Below are 24612 nucleotides of genomic sequence, written 5' to 3' on the forward strand. Positions count from 1 at the left end.
TAGTGTCCATAAACCTCCGAACAGCAAACATCTGTGTTTATTAAAACAGAGCAAGTGTTACATTTTTTTGTAGGTTTTGTAAAGCTAGTATGATTGCTTTGGATACCTGAGTGTAATGCAATCTTAGCAGCCACAGGGGTGGAACAGAGTTTGGGGAACTGCCTTCCCACAGAGCAGCCTGCTTTACTGTCCAGAGAAGCAACCTCTCCCCCTCCCTCTTCCTTTTCCTCTCCTCCTTCCCCCTTCACACACTCCCAGAAGCAGCAGCAACAGCCATTAAATCAATCCTCTAAATCTGCCACATAGAGCCATTTGGTTGCCATTAGCAGGTAAAACAGGGAGCCAGGAGGGCTCAGAAACAGTGCTGGTGCTCAGTGAAGAAATCTGCACAGACAAACGCAGTCATCTGCTGAACATGATGCCACAAAACAGGAACAGGACACAAAGGCTGCTGCCATTTGGCAAGGAGATCCACGCTTAACCTGGTATTATCAGAGAAGCAAGAGTCATGACTGTGGCAGTCCCGACAACAGCAACTACTTCCATCATCGTTTCATGCTGTCAGAAGTAAGAGCAGCAGCTCTCAGAAACCACCCCTTCAATCGGAGGGAAATCCACACAGTCAATTCAGCAGCTAATAATACAGTCATTTACAGGATATTTTTGTAGAATACAGGATATGATTTTTTAGGATAGAATTTTGCTGAAATACTAGGAGCACAAATAAGGATTTTTTGATACAGATTTCTATCCAATATGATCTTTCACAATTACACTCATTATTTTGTTTTTAAGTTACTGTCAAATTACCTTTCTTATTCCCAGCAGAGCTGCAAAATTTGGCATCTTAAATACAAATTAGTTATCTCCTAATAAATTTATTTCAAAATGTGCAGATATTTCATTTCTTAGTCTATTCCATTCTGTTAATGATTTCATATTTCAAACTCTTTTCCTACCCCAAATTTGCAATGTGACTTTTCTCTTTCCTATTTCTTACACTTGGAAATTATCAAACATGTTTGGAAATTACATACACATTATTTACAAAAAAACAGCCCAGCTCATAGGCCTTGTCTATGGTGAGGACCTTTCCATTTGCCAGAGCCAGCACAGCTGACCAGACATGACCCTATCCTGTAGAAGGAAAAAACTTTGAGTGTAGAGCTGTATTTTATGCAGAGGAAAGGTTGCTATCGCAGAAGTCTGACCCTTCTCCAGACAATACAGATGTGACAAACTCTGAAGAATGCAGATACGGTGAACAGAGGCTTTGCTTTCTTCTCATCTGAAGACATCTCCTGAAGTAAGGATATTAGCAAGTCTTGCAAGCTAGGAACAGTAGCTTGTGAGAGTTAACTGAGATAGAAGATGGCTCCTCTTTCTGGGGAGCAAGGAAGAGGAACTGCTTTGAGCAGCAACAGTCACAAGGACAGATCCACAGACTTTACTGTCTCACAAAAAGCTAAGTAACTTGTAAAGCATTATTCCAACCCTTGCAGAAGCGGCAAGACAGAAAGTGACAGAAGACAACAGTGACATTTAAGAAGGAAAGAGGCACAAAAAAGCCCACAGAATTATTTTCCTCTCACAGGTTTCAAATAGTAAGAGGAAAAAGAAAAAAAAAAACAATACAGTGGGATTTGTAGATTTGGGATTAAGGCACAAGGATGGAGAACAGAACCAAGAAAAAAAGAAACAAATAAGAGAACGCAAAGGAAAAGCATAATCTTTAGAGTATTTCCATTAAAATGCTTGGAAGACGGGAAGAAGAACATAAGAATAGAAGAAACTCAAAGCACATGTGAAGAGAACAAGCTGTATGACTGAATCTTCTTTGAAAGTGCTTGGAAACTGAAAGTAGGGATCAGGAAAAATAAAATTATATTTAGAGCATTAAGAGGAAGATAGTTGTGGAACGAAATGCTAACAATGGGAACAGAAAGAAAATACTCACATCTAACCCATACACACACCCCCTTTCCTGCCCTCCCTTGCAAATTTCTCACATATACCATTTTTGAATACATGGTCTTCACTCACCCCAAAGTACACCCATGAAAATTGTGTGAAAGAAAAAAAGCATCCAAATGTAGATAAATTTGCCTAAATATTCTCTTTCTTGAGGATTATTAACAGCTACAAAGTTGTTAGAAGATGGACCACAACTCACTGAAAGAAGTACAAAACTCCCATTTTGTTTCCTCTCTGAAAAGTTCAAAGATCTTCTTGGGAACTAACAGAGTTTCAAATTCCCTGCTAAAGATTCAAGAGCTGAACATAACCCCAACTTCAAGTAAACACTAACAACTGATCTAAATAAGAAACTTTGTCCAAAAAGGTAAGTTGGTTAGGATTTGGGGTCTTCTGTGAATTTCCTCTACTAAATACTTTTGCATATTGCTTATTTTGTTTCATAAATGGATAAAATCTTTTGGTGGAAAAACATGCATTTACAGTGAGAGAAAAAGGTTGTTTGAAATTCTGGGAAATTTTTTATAGCTACACCATAAGGGTCAGAGAAGTAAGAAGGTGCATGTCTGCATTAGCTAAAACAAAACAAATATTTGAACTAAAATATTGCACTGAATGGAGAAGCCACAAACAGAAAGTACACAAGACTAAAAGAAACAAAGTCATGTTTCTGTATTTACAGGAAACTACTGAATTCCATTAAATCCAGAAAGGTAAATAAAAGCACCTAACTCCAGTCTTCCTTGCCTGAAAGTACCCCAAAAGCCAATTCTAGTATCCTTTAAGATAGAAGTTACAGCATCAAAAGGAAGTTGCTGGGGAGGGTGGGGGGGGTGGTGAGGGTGTTTGTTTTTCCCATTACCAGAAAAGCCTTTAATATAGCAAAGGATGGATCAAGGGTATTATCAACAGCAAGGTGTGCTAATGATTTGCATGTATACACTGCATAACAGCAGAAAGAGTATAAAGGCTGTTAAAATTATTATATTGTGGCCTCATTAATTAGCAACCTCAAAAGAATTTTAAAGGATGTCAGAAGCTGTTTAAAGCAAAACATTAAATCTCAGTAAATCCATCATACTTTTTACTTCAAAGATTTAAATTTAAATTTATCATCTTAAGCACTGACTCCAGCATTGACTTTACACCATTCTTTCCTCAAAAATAATACAAACTTTGAAGCAGATTCTATGGGATAGGTTTTTTGTGTTCAGTTTTGGTCTATTCACTGTGAGAGTCTCATTATGTCTATTTCATTACTTAAAAACTCCACAAGCCCTAGTGAGTCTTCAAGACCACCAAAATTATCACATACACACATACTGAAGAAAAGATGCTGTCAGTAAAACACGTCAGAAAAATATTTTCTTGCTGTAATGCATGTACACAGCCAAATCCAAGATGTATGCAAAATAAAAATTAAAGAGTATAATACATGTACTTTCAGAGCAAGAGACTAAGTCAGTGACAGTATTATAACAATTCCATTTCCGTTTTCCCTTCTTTTAAAAATTAAACATACAAAAACCAGATTCTTAATTCTGTCATTCTGGATGTATATGCACATTTCTTGACTATCAAAGGAATATTCTAATCATGCTGACCAAATATATTTCCTTCTGTTCAATTGTTCATTTTGGGATCAGTTATTAAACTCAAAGGAAATGTTAGTTAAACATCAGCAAAGAAAACTAACTAAAAATGTACTTTAAAATCCTGTAGGCTTTTGTTTAAAAAACATACATGTTATAATGGATAAAAATTCTGATTAATTGAAAAATGAATCCACAATTCTTAGTGTCTTAACCAACACAATCCCTTCCATTTCTTGCATCAATATCAGAAGCAACAGGTAAGTGATTTCCAAATCTGTTCTGATAAAACAGATTTTATTCTCATAGTTTACTGTTTAAGGGCCTCATCCCACATGAGCCTGACTTCAGTTGTTCTCTTGTTCTTCCTTTTTTGTTCAAATTGCCCTTTAACATTCTTATCCAAAACACGTCATACTAAAAAATCTAGTTCAGAATGTGGGAGCTGATATTCTTTAGATTAAAATCTAATGAAAATCAGACAATGCCTACGGAATATACAGGCCCAATGGAGGTCCAAACATTAGCATGTGTTCAATACAGTACCTGTTCCTAGTACATACAGCTGACAGGTTACTTAACTTATTTTAAAAGGCATTGCTAAAGAAATAATAAAAAAAAACCAAAGCTATAAACAACTAGGATAAAAGTGCTTGAGGAAAAACAGTGAGGAAGTTTCCTCGTACACAAACAATACACAAACACTTAGCCTAGAACGAAAGACAGATCCTCATCTATGAGAAGGACTATTCCCATAGAAAAGAAAAAGCACATCTGGGTCTCAGAGGGAACAAGCATGAGGAGAATACAGCAAACAAATGATACTGGACACAGGACAGTATGCTTGTCCTATCTAGAGATGAACACAGATGCAGTAAAGCTGCTAAGGTATTATGGACAGCTGAACAGATGAACATGCACATAAACCTTTATATTTGGTTTATTTGTTGCTCCGAGTAAAGATAAATACAGCTGTTTTTTTTTTTTTAATAAAATGTTTTTAGTCACCATTTATCATGGTTATCAAATTCAACTGTCACATTAATATGCTTGTAAAAATAGGTGCATAACTTAAGACTACAGAGTTTCTGGTACCTCACTCCAAGTGGAAATGAAGCCTATCACTTGAGAGTGAAACTCTGCAGAGTCAAAGAAGAATATGCTACAGCTTGTCCAGCAACATAATAATCCTCCACAAGAATAATGAAGGTAACCATAAAAAGATAAACAAAATGAGCAATTCTATACAGCTTATTCAATAAGCATATAGCTTATTCAAGAAGCCTTTAAACATACAGCTTTGTGAAGGAGGATTATTTAGTATACAAGGTGAATAAGAAATTATCAGAAACATAATTGTATAGGGAACTATACCAGAAGTCCTAACGCAAGAAAGACAATCTAATTTTTTCTTCAAGTTATTGTATTTAACAACTACAATTTTTAAAACAGTGCTTTCAATCCTATCAACTCTCATGGTATTTTCTTAAAAAGAAGTTGCAAACAAAAAAGTGAAAGGTAAGAGAGCAACTGTAACACTAAGGTACACTGCTTCAAAACTGTATGTAATAACCAACATTTGAATGGGAATGGCTAGCAGGATGACACCACAGTTGAACTCAATGCTCTTCAGATTCAGGGTGCAAGTTTCAAGCAGGTTACATCCTTATTTGCCAACTAAGGAAAGCCAAGTGCAGGCTCCAGTAGTGGTCTGTGGCTGTGCACACTGTTTACCTGTTAGCTTGCTGCCTGCCAGTTTCAGGCCACAGCAGCTGGCACTTTCTCAAACAATGCTGAAGGGACCAAGCATGCCAGAAGCTGTCCCCAGTCTGAAGCCTGACCATATCCTTCTTAGCTTTATTTTTTTTTTTTTCCTCCTGTTGGGAGTGGAAGGGAAAGCTACAGGTAGGCATGTGGATCTGAACTGAGCCATGAGAGCCCACCAGGCCTCAGGGCCACAGACTGGTTTCTGGAATGTTTTGTTTATAAGTATAGATGCCAGCTCAGAGACTGTATTTCTCTTTGTGATTCACAGATACACAAAGGGGGGAGGCGGGGAGAGGGAGCGGGAAGCCACCAAATTGCAGGCAAAGTTCTGAGGAAATGAAGGACAAACACTGTATGTGGAGAATTGCCACCAGTGGATCCTTCTGGCCAGAATCTACATGGGTAGCGCCTCATAAACTGAGAATATCACTGAAAATCCTAACCAGATATTTTCTACAGATAGTGGTAACACTAAGTAAGAGAGACAGAATTTCCAAATACATCCAATACAAAAGGAATATATATTAGGGATTCAAATTTTGTTTAGTATTTATGCTGCATAACAGCACTTCAGCTTTAAGGCAGTAAGTTTTTCACACTTTTCACCAGTCTCAAGCAAAGCAAAATGCGGCTTTAACCCTGAAAATCCTACACATTTTGAAATAAATACCATTTGATTGTTGCTAGTACAATAGTCAGCAAATACGGATGGCAACAGTTACAACAACCAGGATAAAGTATTCACCATGTGCAATCACTTTCCCTGGACAGATATTAGTTAATAGGCTTAATTTACTTTCACCGAAGAGCCCTGACAATTAATTAGTCTCAATAACTACATTGGAAACACTACAGATGACCATCCTTTACTGTCAACTCTGCTGAATTTCCTCCTCATGGACAACACTAAAAAATACAACTGCTTCCAATTTACATTGATTAAAAGTGCACTTTTAACAGATTTGCTGAATGCTGCCTGCCACATCTGCTGAGAAGCAGTAACATTAGATCTGGACTTGATTTAAAAAAAAAAATTAAACGAGAGGTTTCCAACTGAAGTTAATTTGTAGTCACACTAATCAAGCTGCAAGTCATGTACTCAGAATGCAAAACCCCTCCTGGACAGAGGGTTGTTCTTGGTAACCGACAACAGCTCCTTCCAGAAGAGTGCAGTTGAAAAGTGTCCCAAAATGTTCCTGTTGAAACTTGATATGTTAATATCACTGCAGATTAGAAAATGTTCCACTCGAGTTCGTTAAGCATCTTCATCCTTATACACAAGCATGGCCTACTTCAACTTTTATAATGACAGATAAGTTAAACCGTGTTATCAATGAAAAATCATTCTCCTGACAAAACTGTTAAATACAGTTAAACTGTATTTAACTGTTAAAAACTATATTACTGTTCACTATTTGCTATGATATATTGACATACCTACTCCTCAAACAAACACAAAGATGCACAGTAAACCAAACTTCTGAAAGTGTCAAATTCATTGCTCACAAAGCCATACTGAAAAGAGCTACCAATAAATAAAAAAAAAAAATCTGATTTAGTACTATGTTCTTTGATGCATTTTCTAGGCAATGGGAGAGAAGTGCACAATGCTGAAGCAATCCAGCATACTCCTTAGACTGACTGTTCACATCTGAGACATTTCTACACAACCACCTCTGCAGAACCCAAGAGAATGACTGTTTCTGTCTGGTTTTGCACTATCCATATCACTGGCATATCTCAATAGCTCAAACAGGTTTTTACATGTGCTAGCTCTAACTCACATGATGCTGATATGGCTGAAACTCTCTCTTGTCCCATACACTGATGGCATCTGTTCAGGCATGCAATCTCAGACCTTTTCTGTTTCGAAGGATACCCTGAATTTTCATCTGGCAGTTATATCCAATTACTGACATAACTAATAGTCACAACTCAATGCTACAAAATGAGTTTCATGTGTTTTCAACCTGTTTCTGCTTCTGACCCAGGAACCAAGCATGCCCCTCAACTGCCCATGTGAAACACTATCCACATCCAGTCTAAATTGACATTACTCTTGATCTACTGTGACTAGTCAATAAAACAGGCTGCCAAAATCAAGACCCAAGTGCCAATTTATTGGAAAACTTCCTAGATTTATGATCTAATGTTCATAGTCTCTGAATATCTGGCTCTGTGTTTCCTGCCAGCAGGGTCCACTTGCCTCTTACTAGCACAACTGCACTGAACTGCATGACGGCTACGTCTCATGACTCTCAAGCTCACAAATCTACTGTGATTTCTAGTTCTAAGCAGCATTATTCCACTGGATATGCCCTGCAAAGAGGTTTCAATCAGAAAAGTAACAAAGACAAATAGTTCACCTGATTCCCCATTATACACTTTTAATCCTCTCTTCAGTGAGCAGCAAATCCTAAAATCTCCTACTGTCATCACAGTAGTACCTTGTTGGTAAAGGCCATGTCAGCAGGAGCTAATTTCCTTGCTAAAGAACTTCTTACTGTGCAAGAAGCCAGATCTTCATTCTACCACACTGCTTGTGGATCAACATGAATTGCTCTCACTCTGGTCAATTCATTGTGATACCATTAAATGCACACAGGATTTTCAAGATGACCTATAAAGCAGACATGAGCAGGTGCACTTCATGACTCACACGGGAGCTTATAATGATCTTACTGGATCGTGTAAGGAGTCTAACGATGAATTCTGTCAGTAAGAATACAGTTGTATGGCATACCACTACGTGGCTTTGATTAAGAGGGATGTTTGCCTTGCAAGGGATACATGATGGAAGAAAATGGAAGTAAAGCTATACAAAAATACAAATAGAGTAAAAAAGGTTTGACCAGAATCTAAACAGTCATAACACAAGGTCTTTAGAATCCTCAGTTTTTGTAATGTTAATATTACAGCTATAAATTAAAAAAGTTAAACTAAATTATGTGTACAAAGCAACCATTTGGCAACTACATAGTGACAAAGTCAAACTAAAAGCTAGGAAGTCAGATAAGAAAACACAAAATGCTGATGTTCAGATCGCTGGCAAAGTATGTTTCTCAATATCCTTGTATAATAGTTAGCCAAAAGGAGGTTATAACCTAAGGTGCCAATCTAATGTAAATGTAACAGATTCTAGAGACTTAGTAAATATTTACCTTTACAGTTAAATCTGTGTTGAAATATTAAGAACAGCTATATTATATAAGTGTTCTTAAGGGTTCATAAAAACAAAGCCTATAGAAACTGCACATATATATTCCATGTGAGGATCTCTATCCAGATTTCTATAGTGATCTTTCAGTACTGTGAGGGCACATATTAATAAAATAACTATGTCAGGACTGTTATCCTGAAACAAGTGACATTTTACCTCTGGGCAGCTGAGGTGCCCAGCATATCATACATGTTACTTTCTTTAACAGCAGAGCAAATTTTAAACTTTTGTCAGCTTTTGCCAATAATGTATAGCTCTTCAATAAAAACACTGAAGGAAAGAGACACAATGCCAACACAAATCAAATCTCATGTTGTCAAGAATCCTTCCTCATCAGAAACTGCTTGCCCAAGATTGGCACACTGCCTATGTTTAAGCTGAAATTTATTTCCTAAGACAGTATCTGCAGAAAACAGTTCAAAAGAGAGAATCTTTGCAAAAATTTTATCCATTTAGTCTCTCAAAGACTTTTTTTGTTTGTTTACCAGTAATTATCTACATCTACTTGCAAGTTTCTTTCCAGATTTCTGTTCTAATAGAATAACAATTCAAAAACAATCAATTAACTGCTCTGTACTCTCTAATAATTAAAGTACGCCATGAAATCCTAGATACTAAGTTACCCAGCAAATCCTCAACTTGTTCACAAAAAGTTCATTCAAACACTCAAATTTAACATGACCATCTATTAGTCGAGTCTGTACTGGTGCTTCCTTGCAGACAGCAAACCAGCAGCTATTGCTCTGGTCTCAAAATGAGAAAGAAGAGACTCACTATCAAGGAAACAGACCCCTTGAAAATACGACTACTGGACCAAGAAGCTGAGTAGAAAGGATGCAGGCATGGATCACGTCATCCCCATTTATAACATTCCACCAGTGTTTAGAGTCCCAAAGGCTGTCACAGGTGGAGACAGTAAGTGAGAACCTTCCCGCAGACCTGATAAAGGAACAGGTCTGGAACACTTGTCACAGGAAAGGAATTTAGAGAAGACAGGTCAGGAAAAGAAGAAAAGCAATAATATAACACACATAACTGGACCAATATCTAGCTCAAAACATACAGATGACACACTTCATTATCAATCCAGATATCAGAAAAATAAAGGAAGGCTATTCAGAATCTATATTCTTTAACGTTATTTTAATATTCTTCAGAAGTACAATGAAGTGATATTGTATAAGTGATAGAAGGTTATAACACTAAAGTGCCTTACACTTAATTACCTCATCTGTTACCACAGACATTGTAGCCAAAAGAAAAAAAGAAAAAGAAATCAGCTAATTCCTCTCAAGATTTCTGTTTGGCAATAAACATTCTTGTCCTTCATTGTAGGCTTTTGACCATATTCTGCTAATTCTCAGTTGGTTTTAGACATCCTCCTGAAAGCTTTGAAAGCTGCTTTACAATCTGGCATGCAATACTACATAAAGTAGTTGTAAAACATTGACATTAACATTGTATTTTGCATCTTATTATGCTTGACAAAAACAAAAGACCAGATGTTTTTACTTTAATATAAAAATAGATTAGCTATACAATTTAAAAGATGTCAAAGACTTAGTTAACTAGTGAGCTTGAGCATATTTCTTTTATAAAAAGAAAGTGTATTAATTGAAATTAAAACAGACATCAATCTAGTAGTTAAAACAGCACTTTTGTAACTTTTATGGTTATTTACTGGAATTTTGGGCTGATGTTGCTGAGATTTTATCTGTTAAAACATGCTACCAATGTTTATCAACTAGTTCTAGAAGATAAATATTACTACAGCATTTAATACAGTGTATACGTTTTGAGATTATTATATTGAAACTAGAAAAGTAAGCTATTCTATTGATTTATGTCAGAAATAAAGTTGAGATTTTCACTGCTAACTCAAAACATACTACCTGAGGGATTCCATAACAGTTCATAAAATGTCTTTGTTTTTAAAAGGTACGGTCTGTGGTATATATTTTCTACGAAGAAATAGAAGAACACATGTAGCATCAGACGTGTGTACTTTAAGAAACTCTGGAATGTGAAATCTAAAAATCCAAATAAAGCAGGTGGTATAATTTGAGGGGGAGGACTGAATTTAAGTTTAATGACATTACCAGGTTATCCTACAAGACTAATTCTCACTCACTGCATGACTTCAATGAAGCTCTCAGTCCTCATGCTGATTTCGATTTAGTTCAAGTGCTATTTGATGCGTTTCATCTGGAGTTTTATTCACTTCAAACTACACTTCATTTAACCAGGCTGCTGCTGTACTCATTTGTTTTTCTACTTTATTACCCGCAAATTGGTGTTGCTTAGTTTAGATAAATTGTTGGAATAAGTTAATTTTATATAATTATTTCACACTGTTAATAAACAAATAAGTTTTAGAAAGATATCATATCACAAAATGAGAAAGCTATTAAAATTATTTTAAAATACACTAGACCGCAATCAGTGTTGGTCTTACAAGATCTACTAATAAATGCTGATAGATGATTTGCTATTTTAAGGCAGGACCATTCCCCTGCCTCCACTCCCCAAAACTACTGCTCGTTTTTATTTTTCTATGTTATTAGTCTACCATATTCTATTTTCCAGCTGGGCACACACTGTAATACAATGTATTTTTAAAAGAGAAAGAAAGTAAGATAGAAAGCATGCGAGAGAAGCAAAGACTGCACAAGAAAGAGAGAGAATGCGAGTGTGAGACCGTGCACACGAGATAGAGAGTGACAGCAAGCGTGCAACAGCGCATGTGGAAAAGCACGAGAAACCAAGCCTGAGCAAGCAAGAGATCGAGCACAGTGAGCACAAGCACACACAAAAGAGTGCACTCATGAGAAAGCATTAGCACTTGAATACCATGAACTTGTCAGATGACAGCTTTTTTCAATCATTTTTCATCTCTAAAATATTTATTTTGTTTTGCACAACTAACCATGGGTTTTATAACATACTAAATAAATTTAAGTTTACCATTAAATGCTACTTTATTTTCACAGTTTACTTACAAAGATCACTAACCAGAACTTAGTGTTAAATGTCAGGTCATGTCAGGAAGGGCTGTCAATCCTACCAGATAGTAGTACTACCTACTGAAGAACTCCGATTAGTGCCGATCACAGGTTATCCTGGTAACATTTATTATTTTTTAGCAAAACGCCGCAACAGAACAGCAATTCATTTGAAGTGGTTAGTACTTTTGTAAATTATTGATGGAAAATATGAGAAAGTCAATTAGGCTGCTACCACCTGGTGGTGTGCTGATCATGCTAAAAACCTCTTATATTTAACATGGTATCACAGCTTATGAGACAAAAATTAGTATATTCTCTATGTAGTGCTATGAACAATCATAGATGTAGTCTTTTTTTTTTATAATTCATTAAACTTTCACAAACAAATGACTGTTACAAATTAGCTATACAACACAGCATGTTTGAAGCCCAAGTATTTAATACATTAACCTGTTTTCCTGTTATCTTGTCATTTTATGTAAGATTCGTTTTATGGATTTAGTCATAAAGTAGTATTACAGAGAGTTACTGCTCAAAATAAGAGATAAAGAAAACCAATGTCCTGTCCAAAGTATTGCCAAAATGCATATTCTTGAAAATAGTTTTTATAAATACAATTTATTAATAAAAACTATTACACACTGACATTTATGATCACAAGATTTAACCTGTAGAGCTAAATTTAAATACTGAATTTCCATGGCATTAAGTTAAAAAAAAAATTTTTTATATAGCTCATTTTATAATAAAGCCCAGAATTGTTTTCAGAACAAGAGTATTTTCATTTAAAATCTGAACTACTAGAAACAGCTTAATACCTGATCACAATGTTAAAACACTTCCAATTGTAATGAGTAACAGAAATAAAAGTCTAGTAGAGACTATCTTTTTCTGGGGCTGGGGTGTTTGGTTTCCCCCCCATTTGTTGCTTTTTATTTGGTTCAGTTTAAAACAGAAAGAGCTGACCTGTTCAGTTAAACACATCAAGCTTGCCATCAGTAAATAATTTCAGCTTTTGTATCCACTCAAGGAAGAATGGAAACTGGTTCACAGAATTCTACAAGGTCTAGAAGAAAGCCATTTACTACAGGGCTTGCATAGCCTGTTCTCTCAACCAAACAAGGGTCTAAAATGTTTATTAACAGCTATCCTTACAAAAACATTTATTAATGATAACAGACTTAATAGTAGAATATGACAGAAGAGACAGAGAAGTTTAGGGATATATATGGAGCTTGGCATTTTTAAATCATTCGTTAGAAACGCGAAAGTAGTTGTATACACCACTTAAATACACTGTACATGCTTAATACTCACCAGTATTTTGGAAACTTGATCAGCTTGCCATAAACAGCGGTACTGAATGAAGGGATAACTGGAACAGGGAAGCAGTACAATCCTTTACTGTCCAAAGAAGTCAGTGCTGCTTGAAAACCAAATAGCTGAAACGAATCAACTTGGTCAAAGGGTATACTGTCACATGATTAGATCACTTTCAAGTTACTTTTATAACATAATATACACAACAAATATGAAATAAATTGTGTATTATTTTTAGATAATTCCTTTTCCCCCAAACACAAATATAACTAGAAAAATCTACCTAAAATAATGTCCCAATAGGAATACACATAAAAATATTATCTTCGCTCAAAAAATAAGTGTTAACTACCCTCTGCTGAATTTTAAAAAGATACTGAATTATAATTTATCAACTAAAATACATTATTCTATATCCTTTAAATTTGCAGATTGCACATTGCCTTTCATATAAAATAAATAAAATCCCTTTTTGTAATTATAATAATATTGGCCTAAAAAAAGTGGTATTTAAGGAAATTCAAAGCTTTTTTTCTTAATAAGAGCATCTAAAGAAAGGTTCATCACAACTATGATTTTTCCCTGTTCAATAAGGAAAACAAATGGTTGTAGAGTTGACTTTTTAACATGCTGTACCACCATTCACGTAAGAACAGAACACTTCGGCCTATATTAAAGCTAGCAAATAAACCCTATAAAACTCAAAATTGCAGTCCACATTTTCCAAACACTGATCAAACAGCTGCTAAAAACTTTTTGAATAGAAAAAAATCCCCTCAAACTGAAAAACATACAGATGACTTGCAATATTGCCATTCCAATCACTTTAAATGTGACAGAAGGTAAACATGTCATCCAGAAAACAGAAAGCTTTCCATGCAATTCTGGGACAGACTTTCTTTTAAGCAGAAAGTAAGAATTTCATTGTTTTAATCTCTATTAAGATATCAGCACGGAAGTGAAGGGATAACTGAAAAATTTAGCAAAATTAACACTACTAGTAGTAGCTATTTACATTTTAGTAGCACCCAAAAGGTTTCAAACTGCCTGAGCACATCACAACCTTTCTAAGGTTGGAAGGCCTGTTTTAAAACCCCTCTTGAGATTTCACTTTTTCACTCTACTAAAATTTCAGCAGATGGCAATTGAATAATCTCAAAGCAGTTTTTTCAGTAGCTTCTTAAACTTCCCCCAACCTCACAGTAAGAAATCCTCTCACATAATGGATCCCTAACTGAGAACATTCAGAGGTTTTTCCTCTTATAATGAAAAAAAAAGAAATTGTTTGGCAACAGTTTTTGATTGCATACCTTCACTATCATGGTTTTGCTCTATCAATACTACTAGAAGTGATGTTTTTTTCCTCATAACATCCCATCAGGTTTCTAAGTGTAATTCACTGCGATCTACATATTCTGTGAGCATTATCCTAGAAGAGGGGAAAGGTTTCACTCCAAATTATTTTAACTCAGTCTTGCCAGAAAGACCTTGGGGCTTCAGTCTGTGTAGTTTCCTCATGTGAAGTTCTCTGTTCATATTATAAAACATTTGGCTCAGGTCAGAAGCAGCAATCCCAAACGACAACATTCTGTGAAAGGTGTTTACTCTACATCCTTTTAGATAAGCTGAAAGCTTTCTCCCAAGAAACCTGCTAACGCTTATGATTATCTATACTTATATTGACTTTTTCTCAGCATATTGCAATAAGAAACAGATCTCAAGCCTTCTTTTACCTTCAGATAGCAGTGTGAGTAACAGTAATGAAGCAGGTTGTCGGACGGCTGGCTGAGGCTGCTGACCATGTGCACCAGTTGCTCGGCATACATCGGCACCGAGTGCTCCAGGTTAACCTTATCCACCAAAATTCGGATGGAAGGCAAAGGCCGCAGGGGCTGGAAGCTTGCAGCATTTAACAGTCCACTTAAGTTCTAGGGGAGGGGGAAAAAACCCATGCAATTATTACACTACAGATGTATTATCTACCATATTTACATATTCTTACCTCCCCACACACACAAGCAAATCTACATGTAATACACTGTTTACAGATACCATGGCCTTCTGGTCATTGTAATACGAATCCTCAAATCTTTTCAAAATAAGTTCTTCAAAGTTTAAAATTTATGTATAAACTTTTTATCCATAATTGTCTTGGGTGTAGGTGCCCAGGTGCTGGCAGCGGGGGGCTGCAGGGGTGGCCTCTGTGAGGGGAGACCAGGGGCTGCCCCATGTCGGATACAGCTGGTTCCAGCCGGTTCCAGCCAGTGTTGCAACGGCCCCATTGCAGGACAAAGCTGAGCTCATCGGCCAAGCTGGTGGCGCCTCTGTGGAAACATATTTAAGAAAGGGCAAAAACGCCACACAGGCTGAGAGGACTGAGGGGAAAAAAGTGAGAAATAGCAATATGAACAGCAAGGTCAGAGAAGAAAGAGGGGGATGAGGTGGTGCTCCAGGCACCGGAGCAGACGTTCCCCTGCAGCCCATGGAGGAGACCACGGTGGAGCAGGTATTTCCCTGCAGCCTGTGGAAAAGACCAGACCAGAGCAGATATCCACACTGCAGCCCGTGGAGGACCCCACACTGGAGCGGGTGGATATGCCCTGAGCAGCCTGGTGGAGAGCCCACATTGGAGCAGATTTTTCCTCAAGGACTGTGGAAAGGACTCGCACTGGAGCAGGGGAAAAGTGTGAGGAAGAGGGAATGGCAGAGATGAAATGTTATGGACTGACTGCAACCCCCCATTCCCCATCCCGCTGTGTTGCTGGGTGGGAGGCAGAAGAGTCAGGGAATGAAAGAGTGAAGTTGAACCCCCCCCCCGCCCCGCCCCAGGAAAAAAGGGGGAGATGGGGGAAAGGTGTTATTTTGATTCTTGTCTCTGTTTCTCACTATCCAAATATATCTTAATTGGCAATAATTTAAATTAATTTTCCCCAAGTCGAGTCTGTTTTGCTCATAATGGTAAGTGATCTCCCCTTCTTTATCTCGACCCATCCTATTCTCTCCCTCATGTCCTGTTGAGGAGGGGGAGTGAGAGAGTGGTTGGGTGAGCATCTGGCAGCTGGCCAAGGTCAACCCACTACAAGAATATGCAAATTTGTATACAACAATTTTATAGAACAAAAATATTTTGTTCTACAAAATATTTGCTTACATTTTTATCACTCCAAAGCGCTATCACGATACTAAACTCATGCTGATCTAACCTTTACACTGTCATACATTATTATGTATTCAAAGTCATGCCAGACATCTCAGCAAAAAAAATGCCATTCCAAAAAAAAAAAAAAAAAAGGCAATTTTACACATCCAACTATATTTTTCATAGTATCCATTAAAATGAAGTACCGTATCCAGTACAAGAAAGACATGGACATACCAGAGTAAGTTTGTTGGAGGGCTACTGAAGTGGTTAGAGGGTTGGAGCACATGAGCTCTCTCTCAGTAAAGACTGAGACAACTGGAGTTTTTCAACCTGGAGAAGGCCAAAGGGAGATCCTACTGCTGCCTACAGCTACCTACTGGGAGGGTACAGAGAAGAGGGAGCCAGACTCTTGTCAAAGGTGTACCATGAGGGGACAAGTGGCAACGGACACAAGCTGAAACACAGGCAATTCCAAGCAGGTCTATGGGAAAGCTTTTTATGGAATCTCTATCCTTGGAACTAATTCAGCATTTGACTGGACAATCTCTGGAGCAATCTGCTCTACTTGGGCTTGCTTTGAGTGGGATGTTGGGACTCCTGGATATCATCTCCAGAGATCTCTTCCAATCCAAATTACTCTATGAATCTAAAAATTTTATTAAACTTGTATCAAAATAGGACAATAAGCTGATGCACATATGACTTTCAATCTAAAAGTCAAATTATTTTAAATAGGCTTGGCTTCACTCAGGAAACATAAATTGAAACTCCAAGTAAAAAAAAAAAACAAACAAACAAAACATCAAAAAGTTCACTTGAATTCAACTTGTTTGCCTCACACCTAAAATAAATATGGGGCTGTTCTCCCATTATAAAAATACCATCTGCGCATGCCCATAAGGTGAAAAGCACCACAATCCATTGGGCTATTCTGGGCTGAAAGGAAATAATGTTTCCCATTAGGCACCTGGTAATGTCCCATTTTCTAATATTAGAAGCTTCTGAATGTACCCTAATACATCAAGAGGTAACAGAATTGTCACCAGTTCACTCACTCCAGCCAGCTTAGATAAGATAAGCAGTCCAGAAAAGATAAGCAGTCTAAATTTAAGAAAAAGATACACACTTTCTAAGCACACTCACCAAATAAATGGCACATATTTGAAATTTTATACATGTTGCAGTCTAGAGACTAGTGATCCAAGTGAAGTATTAACGTGTATGTTATTGTGTGTATTTCACTTCACCAACGAAAATGATTATACAAGCACACTATAAGAAATGCCATAGGTTAAGACTTTCAGTAGTCTGTCCTCTTGTGCACACACGTACAATCTTAAACCACATAAACATGCGGTAAATAACCACATTCTATAAGAAAATACAGCACAAGTTAAACACTGCTCCCCTAGTCAGCAGGTATCTATTACGTTATCAACATAATTTAATGTCATTGTGCCTTCCATCATGTAATACTACTCAAATTCATCTTGGGGAGGCAGGGGGAGGTAATAAACTTTTTCAAATGGTTTTCACCTTTCTTACATATAAATACTTCACAAATACTAATACAGTTACTTTCACAACACCTTCAGAATATACAACTTCATCTCCATTTTAGACAAGTGTCCTGGTTTCGGCTGGGATAGAGTTAATTTTCTTCCTCGTAGTTGGTATAGTGCTGTGTTTTGGATTTAGTATGAGAATAATATTGATAACACTGATGTTTTAAGCAGTGCTTACACTAGTCAAGGACTTTTCAGCTTCCCACATTCTGCCAGGTGCACAAAAAGCTGGGAGAGAGCATAGCCAGGACAGCTAACCCAAACTGGCCAGCAGGGTATTCCATACCATATGACACCATGCTCAATATATAAACTGGGGGAGGGGGCTGGGGAGCAGCGATCGCTGCTCGGGGACTGGGTCAGCATTGGTCGGTGGGTGGCGAGCAATTGTATTGTGCATCACTTGCTTTGTATATTCTATTATTATTATTATTATTGTTATTACTACCACTATTTTACTTTATTTCAATTATTAAACTGTCTTTATCTCAACCCATGAATTTTCTCACTTTTACCCTCCCGATTCTCTCCTCCATTCCACCGGAGGTGGGGGGGAGGATGGAGTGAGCAAGCGGCTGTGTGGTGTTTAGTTGCTGGCCGGGGTTAAACCACGACAACAAGAAATTATCATTGAAAAGAAAGGCTGATACAAAAATAATTCACTAATTCTGGAAGTCAGTTTGAATCCCAATTTTTGGATGTTTAGCATAGCAAAGTACTTCACAAATAAAAGCCTAACTCCCATTGCTTTAATTGGAACCACAGATACTGAGAACTTCTACAAAATACATCCCACTAAAAAAGCTTGTCCTCAAGTACAAGCAACATATATTTAGTGTCCACTTGTGAAAAACACATTGGAAGTGTTTAATATCAGATGAAAATTCCTAGAAATTGAACTCAATTAAGAACTGATTTTTTTTTTTGCCTCTTCTTCCCATCCCTTCCCTTATCCATAAAATACCTTCCAGCCTCTGCCGCAAGAGGTAAACCTATTGCAAGTCTTCACTATAAAACACTGATTCATTCCTACAGTACCTCAGCTTTGTGCACTGAGGACGGAGTCCTGTAGGAATAAAAACAGGTTTCTTTAGCTGGAGTTAAACTACATATATCCAGAAGATAAAACAATTTAAGGCTGTTAGGAAATTTCATTTCTGGCTCTCCGAGCTAGTCACTCAGCAGTTAAATGCTCAGTAACAGCCAAAGTCCCGCTGGCATCCTGGCTGGAACTAGCACACGCAGACCTGGCTGTTAACATCTATGAAGTCTCTACTGAGCCTATGTATTCAAAGATTTCAGACTTGACCAAGTTTGGGAAGACCTGCATGGCAAAATGACAACAGGTACTCTTCTGATCGAAAGGTTTCTATAAAAAACTTCAAGTCAGAGCTACTGCTTTCTAATCTGCTTGATGATTTCAAATCTTTTTTCTTCCAAATTCTTTTTTCTACCAGTACATGACACCTTCAGTTTACAAGTCTAGCTAGTCACCACACACACCACTCATCTTAGGTATCTGAGGGAAGGCTCATGGACATCAAACTCATTTGCAACTCAGTAATACATCCGGCACATGGAATAACAGCCCAGTGAGAAAATTTATATGAAACAGCACATGCTGATATAAAAAACTGAATAAATATCTGTGCAGACATACCTTCTCGCCCATGATTATGGGCATCAGGTGGTCTAGTAAATTGAATTCTGCCACAGGGATTATAATTGTACACTTAAGAACAGTGAACATCGTAAGTCGAGTGGGAATGTACTCCTCCAATAATGCTACTTCTTCTGAGCTTGGCATAGTTCTATTTCCATCCATAATATCTACAATAAATCAAGATTATGTATGTTTTGACTAAAATGTATAAAATAACTCCTGCAGTCGCTGTTTCAGAAATGGTTAGGGACTAGCAAAAAATGGAAAGCATTTCCACCACCCCTTTCATAGTTAATAATTTTATTCCACACTGGTTCTACCCAAGGCTAAATTCAATCGTAACTGGATTGTCCTTACTTTGAAATCTGTATAGCTCTTTCTCAGAGACTCTTCTTGACAGTTTCCATGTATTTTTATCCTGTATAACTATTATTTCAAACTAATAAATACATACCAAGAGGGATACTTTCTTCTCTAAGACTCAAAAATTAAGCTAGAGTTGTCAATAAAATAAGCCCTCCTCACTCAACAAGAGGCTTGTGATTGAAACAAATGGCCTCCAAAGTGTCTGAAATTATCTCAGAGGTATATCCAACACTGAAGAGGATATTGCAATTCATTTTATCTTTGTTTTAAATTTTTCTGTTTGGACTCATAAAATCCCCTGACAGGTTTGGAGTTTAACTATTTGGAAGTTGCACCTTCGAGAACACTGAATTTGGTCTGATTTAATTCTGTATATTTGCATATATGCAATAGGAGCAAACCTGGCTTAGTTCTGCTGTATGGCTCATATTCATGTTCCAGAGCACAAACTATCATTTTCATTATTCGGTGTACCGCACTGCTGTCCAATCGAAGATTGAGTGGGCCGACAATGAGGCTTTTTGTAGACATTTCCTGAACATTTCCAAAATCTTCACTCTTTACTGAAGAAAGGTCTTGCTGATTCCCAGAAACTACAAGAAGTTTTATAAATAACAACAAATTACACCAAAAACTGGACATAATAAAATTTTTTATCAGCTACTTTTGTTTCAGATCCTGTGATCACAGACTTATAAGCATACAGGAAATATAACAATGCAAATCAAACACATAAATATACCACGACTGGTTCAACATGTTTAAACAAACATTATTCCTGTTTAATGCAGAGCAAACAGGGTAAGATTCTGCCTTGCCTCCGAGCACAGCACAACTTAGGAACCTTTCCATTAACTTTGTATCTCTCGAGCCTGGGACTCTCTGAAGGTGTCCAAACTATCCCCAAACTTCTGTGGCAACTTAACTCCAGGTGCCAATGGCAGCTGTGCTGTTCTAAACTTTCTACAGTTTATCACAAAGATATCCATCCCAAACAATCAAGGAAAAGGTGTGCTGTGAAGAAAATACAGATATGGGCCCTTGAAATGCTAGCTGCTGGTACATGGGCTAGAAGAGCGATGAGAATCACACTCACTTGTATCGTCATAAACTAGACTGACCCTTCCTTCCATTCACTGATGAGGTAAAGCATGGGCAGCGAGAATGAAAACTTTTTAATCATTATGTCTCAGACCATTTTTAGAAGGACCACCACAGAGATAAAAGAGTGGTTTAGTCTCTGCATCCAAAAGATCTATAACCTTTGTGCTCAGAATGGCAACTATTGTACCAATTAAAGTATAGTTATCGTTTTTCTGAAATAGATGTAGGGTAATGAGGTAGACCGAAATCACACATTTACCGTCTACAGGCTACTCATCAGCTATCGAACAGTATGACTACATTTCTCTAAACATACTTCACGGAAATTCTTCAGTTAAATTATGCAAATTTCAGAAGCTTAAGTTTTCCTGTTACATATGATTTGTAAAAAATACCCTCACCCCTTTAACATTAGTTTGCAGAATTTAACTCTTTTTTCTAACAAATCATTCACTTTGACAGTGTCATCATTGCTTTGACACAAGCACTAAACATTAAACATCTTGCTAACCATTATACAAATGAACAGTCTGACAAAATAAGCATCAAGATTAAATGGATTCTGAGACCACTTAACCTATAAAAATGAAAAAGTTCCAAGATAAAATTGTAGGATTACAATTTAATTCATTCGGTGAATCTGGACAGCACATACTTCTTAGCACAGTACTCTGTAAACCATATGTCTAATTCTAACTGACCAAAAAAACCTCTTAAAATGAGAGTGCTGCGTAATAAACTTGCCACCAAAATAGACAGGTACACATTATAAACAAAACATAACTTCAAAAGTACACCCCGTTAGGTCTGTAGATCATGCAAATGAGTGATCAGGGAACTGACAGGCTACACTGTTTCAGGGAAATTACTATTTTGTATTGAAATACAAAACAAACAAAAGAAAAATAAAGTTGGAAGGGAAGGACAGGCAGAATTTCAAAATAAGACTACTGTGCATGACTATCTACCTTGTTTTCATTCAAAATGCTAGAAGTAACTAATGCACTTCTACAAGTGGCAGATGAAACTCCTGAGGTTAATGTTATCCATGAGTCACCTGCAGTTTAATCAGTAATCGTATGCTTCGGGAAAGGTTAAAGGGGCAAAGAAGGTGTCAAACCAAAATTGCCTTGACAGATAAAAATCTTATAATCACAGTAACTGCCTCCTATAACTTGAGTTAGGTTTTTTAGGGGAAGGTGGTGTGCACGGATTGTAACTAAAAACTTAGTTAATGTCAAAACAAGAAATAGTAAAATGTAAACTTTTACATAAATACTTTCATATAAACACCACATATTAAAAAGGTAACAAGATTTATATTGTTTTCAAAATCTTGAGGTATTTATACCTTCATTTCAAATGAAATAATTTATACCTATTTGTTCACATTCTATTTAATAATTACATACTTGACTCACAATACGGAAAAATTAGCTAGAAAATAACCAGCAGAAAATCTCCCATTTGCTTTTCTGAGGAACAAAACTATGTGAAAAGTTAAGGTTTTAAGTTCTTGATTTTAGAGCTGTAACAACCATTTAAACCATTAATTTAAAAACTAATTACTCTATTCATTCTTTTATGTAGTCAGGTAGCTGAAATTAGAGAAGTAATACTGAAATAAAAGCACACAGCAAGGCTTGATAGGAAGCCAAGCTACATTTTGTGACATGTTTTCCTGGTGACTGGTGCAGGAAATGAAAGCCAAGGCCCTGAGAAAGCAAACTGAAAAAAATAGAAGAGAAGCTGAGGAGGGAAAGTGTAGTCAGAAAATACCAGTAGGCTGGCCTTGAGAAAAAAAAAAGTGTTTCTGAGTTCAGCAATTTCTGAAAAGGGTTATTTACAGTCAGAAAAAGGTATGTCATTAAATTCTTTGTGCATTCAGAGAAACAAGACAAAATGTTTCACAAAAATCAATTTTTCCTCATAATCAAATTATCTCTGCATATTCAAATTTCTATACCAAAATTCAAAAAGGAGATAACACTTACCCTAGGTCTTCAACTTCTCTACATAAAAGTTCTGCATGCAATTAAACAGTTATTTCTTTATTAAAACCAGAAGTAGACTGCAGTAGAAGCTTGACTTGATGTACATTTTCTCAGCTTCACATCACACTCACGGTACAGAGAGGAAAGCCTCAGAGCCAGGAAAGAACTGTTGAATTACCTAGTGTATCCCTCTACTATCAAAGGTAATAGCATCATTTATTTCTTTTCATAAGCTTTGCATGATCCATCCTCTAACCAAACTACAAGTTTTTCTTTCCTACTCCTTTTATTATACTACTCCTACTCATTATACTTAACGTCCAACAAGTCCAGAAAACAAAACCATTAGGAGTTGAGACTTCTCTTACATAGACACAAAAATGCGCAAAAAAAACCCAGATGAGTTGGACTAGGTAGCAAGGACAGATAAACATTCGGTCACAAAATAGCAAGAAGTTCCCAACAGATGTCCACAGAAATAGTGTTCATGATAATAAATACACAGGTGGGGAAGAATTATTTATGCAGTAAAACTGCAGAACAGCAGCTGTAGATGACAATCTTCCCAGGGGTGGGGGGAAATCACATCCCTATTCATGATAAGAATATCTGTATAAAAATATATACATATTACTTGCTGATATATTAACTCCTTTGTCCTGGCTTTTGTGATACTCTCAAAAGTAGATATACTTACTGCACTGAATCCACTGTATTGTCTCAGATTTAGAAAAGAATTGATAGGAATCTCAAAAATTACTTAGAATTAGCTAATATCTATGTGTGCATGCTTTAGGCTAATATTTGCTCACAAAATTGATCAGATATGTATATTTAAAGATTAATTTTCCACACTATCTCTCATCCTTGCATTTTTCTTCATAGGAGAAAATGACAGTCCTTTTCATCTTCTGCACCAAGGGGATGATCAACTTCATTCTTCAACCAGCATTTCTCAAAAGATTTTTTTTTTCCCCCAAAGTCAATAAAGAAAACTTTAAAACAAAAAGACATCATACTTTATGAACTTCACCACTGCTACAAGAGAATTATTTTCAGTTTAGCAACTGACTATAAAAGATATCATAATGATTATTTATGCAGGGAAAAAAAAAAGGAGGAACACCAACAATCAACAGCTAAACAAAACAGATAATCTCAAAAACATCAGTGAAGATGAAACTATTTTAACGATGAACCTGATGGTAAGCCTAAGGTAAGTTAGAGGACAGTTGGTCAAGGAACAGCTGAGCGTGAAAAGTCTTTGTTTCTATTATTTAAAAGAGTAAACAAAGAAAAAAGGTACCTTTGCCACTGGTGTTTTCCATTGTGTACAAGTAATCCATATAGAAAGCCCCAAACCTCTGCATTCCAGCTATCTCTGTGTATGTCTCCTACCAACAAAGCAAAGCAAACAAAGAAAACGTTGTATAAGGAAAGAATCTTGAGATTACCAACTGATAGGTTGGTATGAGAGAGATATATTCATGTTTGGATTTGTGCATCACCACATGGAAAGGCTTATCAAAACAAAGGACAGAGGTTATCCCAAAGAATTCACCTTTCTGATAGGTAATGTAACTTCTATTTGAGGCCACACAAAGGCACATCCATAATTCCAGTGGACGTGCTGACCAACTCATCAATAACATCTAGTTAATTAGTAGCTTTAATGGAGTAAATATTCTTTACTTAACCTCTTGCATCCAACAGATCTGCCTAATTAAATACACTGAAAACTGAAGCTCATTGATTCTGGCTTTTTTATTTAAGGAATATCTTTAAACAGTAAGATGCTTACTAAGACTTTATCCATCACTGGGATTTATACATAATATAATCCATTATTACACAGCAAGTTTGCTTCCCCTTTTGCCAAAAAATCGGCAAATCGTAAAAG

General features: G+C 36.6%; 1 protein-coding gene across 16 annotated transcripts in view; it reads right to left on the bottom strand.

Moving 5' to 3' along the window:
- Nucleotides 1-24612, bottom strand: part of VPS13B (vacuolar protein sorting 13 homolog B) — a 490063-nt gene that overhangs the window by 389740 nt on the left and 75711 nt on the right. For 15 of the 16 annotated variants that reach the window (XR_012672287.1, XM_075141361.1, XM_075141359.1 and 12 more), the window contains 5 exons: nucleotides 24019-24106; nucleotides 20016-20207; nucleotides 19246-19415; nucleotides 14612-14806; nucleotides 12876-13000 (listed from right to left, as the gene is read on the bottom strand). Coding sequence is in view for 15 of the 16 variants with exons in the window: in XM_075141361.1 (XP_074997462.1) it covers nucleotides 12876-13000; nucleotides 14612-14806; nucleotides 19246-19415; nucleotides 20016-20207; nucleotides 24019-24106 (770 nt within the window). In the remaining variant the exon portion in view is untranslated. Of the gene's footprint in view, nucleotides 1-12875; nucleotides 13001-14611; nucleotides 14807-19245; nucleotides 19416-20015; nucleotides 20208-24018; nucleotides 24107-24612 lie in introns of those variants that run through there. The other variant, XM_075141365.1, reaches the window with a different exon arrangement.

Source organism: Calonectris borealis, chromosome 2 (assembly GCF_964195595.1).
Source record: "Calonectris borealis chromosome 2, bCalBor7.hap1.2, whole genome shotgun sequence".
Taxonomy (NCBI): Eukaryota; Metazoa; Chordata; class Aves; order Procellariiformes; family Procellariidae; genus Calonectris; species Calonectris borealis.